This window comes from Echinops telfairi, unplaced genomic scaffold (assembly GCF_000313985.2).
Source record: "Echinops telfairi isolate 266 unplaced genomic scaffold, ASM31398v2 ScPeMD7_7467;HRSCAF=8505_1, whole genome shotgun sequence".
In the NCBI taxonomy this organism is placed as follows: Eukaryota; Metazoa; Chordata; class Mammalia; order Afrosoricida; family Tenrecidae; genus Echinops; species Echinops telfairi.
The window spans coordinates 15,053,261-15,063,033 of NW_022111368.1; the positions used below are offsets into that span (position 1 = coordinate 15,053,261).

Below are 9,773 nucleotides of genomic sequence, written 5' to 3' on the forward strand. Positions count from 1 at the left end.
GGGAGGGGGGAGCGGGGAGGGAGGGGAAAAATGAGGACCTAATGTCGGGGGTTTAAATGGAGAGAAAATGTTTTGAGAATGTACAAATGCGCTTTATGCAATTGATGTGTATATGGATTGGGATAACAGTTGTATGAGCCCCTAATAAAATGTTAAAATAAAAAAAATTTAAAAAGAAGAAGATCTGGCAGTGCAGTTGGTTCAGCATTAGGCTGATAACCACAAGGTTGGCAGTTCAAATCCACTGGCCACTCTGTAGGAGGAAAACAGGGCTTCTCCCACCGAGATGTACAGCCATGGAAACTCTATGGAACAGATCTACTCTGTCCCATAGGGTCCTTTAGGGTTGGAATAAACTCAATGGCACAGGTGGGTGGGTGGGCATGGGCATTTGATCCTACCTACTGAGGTTCCCAAAATCAACTCCCAGGCCTTGCTAGCAAGGCCTCCTGGTCTCCACTCTGAAGGCCATTCCAGCCTGTTGTTCCAAGAACACCATCCATCACACTGGTCACTCCACAGAGAAGGGCGGAGGGGTTGTAAGTGAATGCCCAGGGGCACTAGACTGGTTATAGAAAAAGTAGAGAGGAAAACCCTCCTCTCCTGACCCCTGATGCCCTGCTCCTTCCTCTGCCCTGAGCATACACTTCTGCAACACCTTTCGTGTCTAAGACTAACCAGATTCCAGACATCAGTGTTTATATAGCACGTCCCATCACCAGATCGCAGATGAAAAACCCCAGCGTTCTCGCAGCAGTCCCAACGCCAGGGCAGGAAGCAAAGGGAAGTCAAGCAGCCTCTGCCCACGAAGAAACAAAGGCAGTCTGTGTCTTCCGCTCATCGGGCCCTTAGGGACAGGTCATTGAAAGGGCCCTGCACGTGAACACGTCTCCAAACCTCCAGGAATTTGCAGTCCAAGCCGCTCTGTGCACCTCTGGTGGGTGGGTGCCAGGCTTCCAGCGGCTTGACCTGGGGTTCAGGCTCTGGTGCTGGAATGCTCAGATTTGGAGCAAAAATACTGCATAGCTAGAAAGGGAATCGGTACCACCCAGCCTCTAACCCACCATAATCCCCTTGGGGCTCAGCCCCATTCCCTCTCTGCTTTCAGCTGCTCTTAGTCCCAAAAGCAGAACAAAAAGGCACCATTGGAGAGGGAGAAGACACAGGCTGTGGGCCGAGTTTTACCTGCTGGCCCAGGAAATTGTCATTGAATGCCAGCGACGAGTGTCCAACTCATAGCGACCCCATGGGACACAGCAGAGCCGGCCTTTAGGAAACCACCACCCGGTCCTTTCTCACATAGAGCAGATAGTGAGTTCGAACTGCTGACCTTTCTGCCTAGAATTTAACTGCTCTACCACCCGGTTCCCATGAGGAAAACTTGGAGAACTCTAGTTAGAAAAGGGTAGAAACATATTTACGACATCACTTGTATCCAAAAATAATCATAATAAATAAAACTTGACAAGTGTACCATGTAAAGCCAAGGCACTGAGATTTCATCCCTCATGGTGGCTCAGGAACCTTGGGGGAAAGAGCCCAGGAGGGGAGGTGGCCACCTGCAGACGTGCTGACGGCCTTAACACTGGCCTCCTTGGTGCCCCCCAGGGCCTTGAGATCTCATTAGGAAGTGGGTTTTGCCAGTGGGCATCGTCCATTGTTTCCCCCTCTCTCTCTTAATCCCATCTCTAGAGTTGTATTTGAGTATGGGCTTTATTACCGTATAACCCAGTTAATAGCAAATATAATCCTTTTTAAAAAAAGCAGTCTTCAGCCAAACCACAGGAAGCAAGCGGGATGCTTATAAAAAGAATATTGTTTTTAATATAGTTGAAATGGTTTAAAGGAGCGGGAGAAAACTTGTCCTTGACTTTTTTTTTCCCCCTTGAATGATTATGGTCTAACCTGCATCTGCGTAAGCTGAACTTCCCCTGTCTTGCTAACTAGTGTGGGCCTTGGCGGTCAGCACATGCAGGAAATGGGCCCAGAATGTGGGCACATTGGGCTACCCTTTCCCCACTTCTATGGGATTCCCTGGAGCTCTGGACCTGGGTCTCCATTTCCCCAATGCACAGGTTACCCCAGTCGCCAAGAGAGGGAGCTTCTCACACTCATGGGTTGGTCTTTGCCAGTGTTCCTGGGAGCTGGCACAGATTTCCTGCCATCCACATAGACCAAAGTTGAACTTGGTGCTTCTTCCAACTGCGCCTGGATATCTAAAACGTGCTCAAGAAACACGGACTGAGCATCTCCCCTGTGTCAGAGGCTGTGAGGAGGGATGGAGAGAAGACCGGGTGCAGCCCCCACCCCCAGTGGCTCTCCTCCCAGCTCCCTCTGCACCCTCGGTGATCCCAGTCACTGCGCGTCCTGCCTCTTCCGTAGTTGCTGGTTTGGGAAAGAACCTGGAGCAGGGATGTGTCTTTCTCAACGTGCGTCCCGTCCCCGCGAGGCGCTGAGGGAAAGTTGGCTGCAGAAGGAATTGTGTTTCTCTTAGCCACGTCTTGACCCTGCAGGGAATCGTGGAGAGGCTGCGTCAGGGCTGCGCCTGCCCCGACGCCATTCACCATTCACGCCGCTCATGTTTCTTCCCCAGTGAGAATGACGCGTCCTCGGAGAATGAGCAGCTGCTGAGCCGGAGCATGGACAGTGACGAAGAGCCCGCCGTCGACAAGCAGGGCTCCCCAGAGCTGTGCTTGCTATCGCTCGTTCACTTGACACGGGAGAAGTCTTCCCCCAGCAACAAATCAACCGGGGTGAGGCTCTGGCACGCACCCCCCATTCTTCTACTAATGCTCACAATGTATTGGCGCAGTAAAATAATGCACTGCATCTCCAGGAGGGATTTGTCTGATTTATGGCCCAGAGACAAGGCATTTCTTAGTTAATAAGCTCTTCTGCGAGACAAGATGCTTCTCCACCAGGGCTGTGATCTGAAGCCTGCATAGAGCGACAGGTTGAAGATGAGATAGTCTTTCGCCAGATAGGGACGTCTTTATTTCTCCTTATTAATAAGGCAGCATTATGGAAGAAAATGAGAAATAGCAATAAACAAAAGGAAGAAAATTGCAATCGCTTAGAATGCCACGGGGACAGGAAGAGCCTTTGTAAATATATTGCTTCCGTCTAATCAGGCAATTTTCTACACACACACACACCTATGGATTTGTGTGTCACACATTGGATGTCACCTATGTATGCTCATATATGAGGTGGTTTCAAAAGTTTGTGGAGAAAAAAATCCATTATCTTGTCATTTCACTTTTCCATGAACTTTCTAAAGCCCCATTTTATACGTGTGTACATATGGATGGATATATATATGTGTGGTGATATATATATAGGTGATATATATGTGTGTGGCATATGTGATATCTATGATAGTATATCTAAGGTGACCAGATTTTAACATTGGTAAAGTGGGACACCATTGATAAAACTCATATCCTGGAGAAATAGCCACATGGCAGCCAAAAACCGTATACCCTACCTTGTCGTGAATTCTTTCCAAAAATCAGGACTTTTTAAAAATGTTGCGGGACGTGGGACAAATTGTTAAAAATCAGGACTGTCCTGCCAAAAGCGGGACGTCTGGTCACCTTAATTATATCTATCCATGCATACGCACATGTATGTGTATGTGCACACATGTATATACATGTATTTTTTATATAAAAAACACGTTCACATATAAAAATTGGCCACATTGTTTTATTCCCTAAGGTGGGCACTCTTGAAATGTTCTGGCCCAGGTATGGTGGGAAAAAGGTGAACAAGGCCCTTTTCCGAGCTACATTTGGTTAACTGTGTAGTTCTGTTGCTCTGGTAACCTCATGAAAGTTGGCATGTCAACTATGTTGCTAGGCAACATTGTTCATGATAAACATGGCCTCTGATTGGTAGACTAGATCTGGCCAGGGATCCTGCTGAGAATGCTAATACTTTGGGCATCCCTGAAAGCAGTGGCTTTGTAACGAGAGCTGTCACCTGCAGCCTATGCTGTTGCTGAGAGATAATAGCTCCTATGGTGCATGGGACCTGTAAGCCAGAGCCATTTCCGCACCTGTCTTCTATGGCCTGGCCTCCTTGCACCAAGCTCTAACCTGGGGGGAAGAGCACTCCCACACGGCTGTCTGGGCTACTGCATGAGCTGCTATTAGGACTCCATGCTGCCTTGCTGGTAAGCTGAGCTCCCAGTAGCATTAAAACAAAACCAAAAAAAGACTGCCATCAAGGCGATTGTAGAATGCCTGAGACTGTAGATCTTTATGGGAGCAGAGAGCCTCATCTTTCTCCTGCAAAGGGACTGGTAGGTTTGAACCACTGACTTTGTGGTTAGCAGTCTAATGCTTACCCAGCAGCGCCACCAGAACTCCCAATTGACCTCTTTCTAAAGAGACGGATGCCTGTTGTGGCCTCTCTCTCATTGTCTAATGTTGAGCCTAAGGAGACAGACCTTCTGGCAAGCATTGAAGGTGTTTATTAACTAACCCAAAGAGAAGACTTTCTCCCTGTGCATTAAGGCTTCATTCCCAGGACGCGGTCTGTTTCTGGTTCAACATTTTCTAAGCATACTGAGCATTTGGGTCAATTCTAGGCATCTGTCAAAACTGAGATGGGGTGTTTAATTCTCTGTTACCAATGTTTTCCCTCTCGTGAAGATTAACATTCTCTGAACATTCTTTTCTGTAGATTCAGAGTCGGAGAAAAAAGATATTGGATGTGTACGCCAATGTGTGTGGTGTGGCAGAAGGTGAGCCTGGGAGAGCCATTGCGGGAGGCGTTGCCTTGGGCTGTTATCCAACAAGAGCAGGGAGAGTCTAATACGCCCCCGCCCTGCTGCCCCCCGGGGAAACGAGGGACCCACAGAAGAGGGTGTTGTTTCTGGGAATAGAACTGAGGGCAGACTGGTCATGCTCCTCCCCGGGAAGGCTGTCTTCACACCTCCAGCAGCAAAGGAACCCTGAATGAAGCTCTCGGTTATTTTAACATATTTCCCAGCATTCCCCACCAGAGAGGTACTTGAAGTCAGAGTTCCCAGGTACACTAGAGATTGAGATGTGAAAGGAACCCCAGGTACCTCTAATGCCACCCCCAAAACCCCTTCGCAGGCGTCCAGCTCTCTGCATTGGCATTAGCACCTTTGGAATGAGTTGTTCATCACTAACTTGTCACATCAGTCCTCTCCACTCACAATGACCTTACAGGACCACGGAGAGCTGCTCCATAGGGTCCCCGAGACTGCACATCTTCCCGTGAGCAGACAGCCTCACCTTTCTCCAGCTGAAGAGGATGGTGGGTTTGAACAGCCGGCTTCCCAGCCGGCAGCCCAGTGCCTAGACCACAGCACCACCAGGGCTCCCTCTAGCTGTTTAAAATACATGGTGGCCTCGTAGAACCTCTCACCTCCTTCCTCAGAGACTCCAGCCTAAACCAACAAAGCTGAGTTTTGTTTCGTGGTTACAATTTTGGAATAGGCAGTCACCAGGCAACAGGACTAGGGGAAGTCAAGATTTCAACATGCATTTCTCAGACAGATTGGAAAGAAACGCGTGTCGCTAAGATCTTCAAACCCCAGTACCGAGCTGTGCTACAAAATGCCTCCCCAGAGCACAGAACTCCTGAGCTTTGTGAGTGGGGGAGGTGTCTCCTTCTCTGGGTGGATCCTTATCCGTGATGAGGGTCCGGCAAATTGCTGGCTGGTGCAAGCCAAACCCAGCCAAACCAGAATGTGGGTATTGGAGTCCAGTCAGCCAGGGTTTGAATCCCTGATTCCTCCTACCATTTATATGACTGGGAGGTTTTCTTAAGCTCTGCCTCGGTGGATCGCACCCGAGCTGGTGGGCAGGAATCGCTGCCAACGCAGGGCACAGGCACAAGCACATGAGAGCCGTGGGCAGATCAGGGTCAGAGCCTGCCAGGGAGGCACCATGGGAGTCTGGCAGCGCTTCCTGATGCCTGCCAGTGCTGCCTACAACATGCCCAAGGGTTGTGGTCGCTCTGGCCACAGCTGCCCCAGGCCCTGTCCCTGCTGGTTTGAGCTGAGCTCTTGTTTACAGAAAGATCCCCACTTGTCACTGAGACTGGAGGACGCCCTCCGGGCTGGTCTTTTCAGGCCCCCCTGGCCCTGAGCAGGACATACTTTCCCCTGCTTGGACCAGGCAGCAGGAGGGGGGCCACTCCGCCCATTCCCTCAATGTGAACTGTGTGCCAGCAGGCTGTGCCCTCGCACAGTCTTACTGGTTGGCTGCTCTGTGGGCCAAGAGTAACTACTGCATTCCAGGGGCCCGCGAACTTACTGGACTACCTGTGGAAACGTGGCGTCTCTCCCACAATATACTTGGCTCTGCGTCAGCCTGCCCGGTCCAGTCTTAAAAACAACTCTGCTTGCCCAGTCCCCGACCTACCCCTGACGACTGAGTTAAGCCCTTTCCCCCTCCTTTGGCTTTGGATTTCATATTGAAACTATGTTTTCCGTAAATGGAAAGAATTTTAAATGAGTTAAAAAAAAATGTTTTTCTGAGGTAATGGGAATTTTATACAGTGAGTGGGACACATGTCCTGAGGGGGTCTCTGAACTTGGGGTGGGGGAGATGAAGCGTGCGCGCGTGTGATTCATAGTTATACAGCCCACCCACCCCCTGCCAACACACACGCACACAAGGTGGCATTACATACTAAATATGGGCTAGCAAGTTCCCACTAAACGCCCGCAAAACCAAACCAAATGCACTGCCATCGAATCCATGCTGACTTACAGAGAGCCCATACGACAGGGAAGAACTGGTCCAGTGTGTTTCCAAGACTGTAACTCTGTCCAATAGTAGAAAGCCCTGTCTTTCTCCTGAGGAGTCGTGGGTGAATTTGAACTGCTGACCTTGTGGTTAGCAACCCACTGAGGAGCTGTTACACCACCAGAAAATATAGGTGGTCACTATAGGGACAGCGAGTCACAAACAAGTTAGTAGTCTGAGGTGAGGTCCAGGTAGCAATACATTTTTTTAATTAAATTTTTTATTTTAAGATGAAGTGGTCTGAGATACACTGATACTGTGTATCCTTTATCTAGTTTTCCTCAAAGGGAACATCTTAAAACCTATCCTACTACATCGCTTCCATGAGACAGACATGGATGCATGAAGACACAGAGCATCCCCGTACTGCAAGGATTCCCTATGTTGCCCTTTCAGAGCCAGACACGCTTCTCTCTCTGCAATTTTATTGTTTCAAGAATGTCATTTAAAGAGAATCCTGAATTAACAAAGTACTTTTAATCAACATGTTCCAACAAATAGCAAGTCACAAAACAAAACTGCACGTCCACCCCCTCCTCCACCCCATCGCTGAAGGGTGGGCAGTTTTGCCAACTCGTCAAGAGGTGTGCAGCAGGTTAGACAGTGGAGATTCATACAACTGCTAACGTATGCAAAATTAGTCATATGTGTGTTCTTACCTCTTTTTAGAGAAATCTCAACACCTATTTATTTATTAGGAAGCCATTCTAAGTACAAACGTAGGCCTATCAGTAAGGGGCAAAGGTAAGTAGGTATAAATAATTCACTAAGAAATTCATCTTTTGACCCATTCTAGCAAAAAACCAAGTGTCACTGTGTTCAAAGGAGCAAGGAAGTGACAATGGAGGTCTGTGCCAAATGGCAGTGTAGGAGACAAGTCCTCTCTCCACAGTACTTACTCTGCCTCGCCCTTCAGGGTCCTGTGTTCCTGTCTGTGCTGCTCTAACAAACATCTCTCAGTTCAGGAGGTTAACACCCTGAGTTCCAGGCTACAGCTTCAGAGGAAGGTCCTCTCTCTCAGCTGGATGTTCTCGTTCAGTTCCTGAGTTCCTTAGAGATTCCAGGTGGCATCTCTTCCCCCCATGTGTGCTTTCTGTCACATGTAAAGAGTGATTGGCTAAAAACACATCATACCCTAAAAAGACCTCATTACCAGAGCAAAGAAAACTCTATGCCCAAATGGGATTCGATCCACAGGTATAAGGGTTATGATTTACAACATATACTTTTAGAGGGCACATTAAATCCATAACAGTCACTAAAGAAAAAAATGCTCATTTTATGCATTCAAAATTATGATTACTGTAATAAAAAGTTTAAAGTCCAAAGGAAAAAAAAAGAGAATCGTGTACTATGCAACCTTTTAGAATAGACCCTTCTTCTTCTTCTTCGTCTTCGTCTTCTCCTTCCCTCGGCAATCCTTCTCTAGAGAATCATCCGCTTCTTGGGCATCTCCGTGATTTGCTCCTTTTCACTGCTGAGCAGGATTCCCTGATACGGTTGGTTTAACCATTTGCCTGTTAGAAGGCATCTGAGTTGTTTAACTGTTTAACTGGCTCCATTTTGGAGGAGCTTATGAATAAAGCAGCACTAAATATTCGTGGGCAGCAGAAATAAACGGCAGAGTGATTGTACTTTTCAGTTCCAAACTTCCTGTTTGGTTTTCTTGCTTTGCTGGGGCTAATTTTGCATTTATGACCAGCATGTTGTAATTGCTCATGAAGCATCTTTTTATGATGCTGCTTTAAGATCTTTGGCCAAGAATTCTGCCATCTCGGTGTTGGCATCGACTGGATGTCTTTTGTCATTCGGCTTGAGATCTTCCTGGACCTGTGATTGTTGTTGTTGTTCAAAGACATTTTCATAGCACAGTGTTAGATTCTGGGTTTTATTTCCAATCTTCTCTTTTAACTGGCTTTCTTTGACCCCAATCTGGTACAGGAAGGAGGGGGTATCACTTTGTAAACTCAGCCTCCTTTGATACCTGAGAGGTGGCTCTTTGTTACTGCTGGGCAGGGGTAGAAGGTCCAGTTCCCCCCTATGGTCTTCAGTGACACACAGTGCAGATGGGCAATAGGGAAAGTCTTGACTCTCCACCCAGCCCAAGGGAGGGGAGATGCAGTATGGTGGAAGGCAGGCTCTCCCTGTGGCCTTATGGCTGCTGGTGGGGTGAATTTTCTGGCTTCCTACATGGCCCCTTGTTAGAGCCCTTGACTGCAGCTCCAAGGGTGTCAAAGCGGAGGCTCCCCACTCACCTTTCGCTGATGGGGCCGAGATGGGCTGTGGCATTTGGCTGAGATATTGTTGATGGTCTACATGTTTTGTTTTTATTTTGCCAGGATGTCCCTTCCCTGATGCTTTGGCTAGACAGAGCAAGCTTTTGGTTGGGGGGCTTTTTTTCTTTTGGTCTGTGCTAATTCCTATTTCTGAGCCGCTGCCTTTCTCGGCTCCAAGTTTGGGACATTAAAACAACAACCACAACTCACTGCTATGAGTCAATGCTGACTCAGAGCGGCCCTACAGGACAGGGTAGAACTTCCAGGGGGTGGGGGGTCCCGAGACTGTAACTCTTTACAGGAATAGAAAGGCTCATGGTCACCCTCAGAACTGCTAAGCCCATGATTAGCAGGTTGATGCATCACCCACTATTGCCACCAGGGCGCCTAAGTTTGGGATATCCAAGGCCATAGAAAGCCCAGTGAACTCAACCCCATGTCTTACCTGGAGTTCCAAAGTTCGGACGGAGCTGATGTGCTTTCTCTCTGCTCTTCAGGACCTTCTTAAAGATGCCCTGCCTTTGCCACTGTCCTCAGCAGCAGGTGTAGGGAAAGTGCATCTGCTCTGTCTTCCTCCTGGTAGAACTGTGTATTTTAAATGCACCTCCAGGGTGTGTGACGGACAGTCAGGGTTGAGACACAATAGACACTGCCAGTTACTTGGTTCAAACGAGCCTGACTTTGGGATGTCATCAGAACACCCTTC

At 48.3% G+C, this 9,773-nt stretch overlaps 1 protein-coding gene across 1 annotated transcript in view; it reads left to right on the top strand.

The window, feature by feature from the left end:
* Positions 1-9,773, top strand: part of EDAR (ectodysplasin A receptor) — a 41,214-nt gene that overhangs the window by 29,101 nt on the left and 2,340 nt on the right. Inside the window, exons 8-9 of the mRNA XM_004704430.1 lie at positions 2,594-2,753; positions 4,690-4,750. Coding sequence (XP_004704487.1) covers positions 2,594-2,753; positions 4,690-4,750 — 221 coding nt within the window. The remainder of the gene's footprint in view (positions 1-2,593; positions 2,754-4,689; positions 4,751-9,773) is intronic.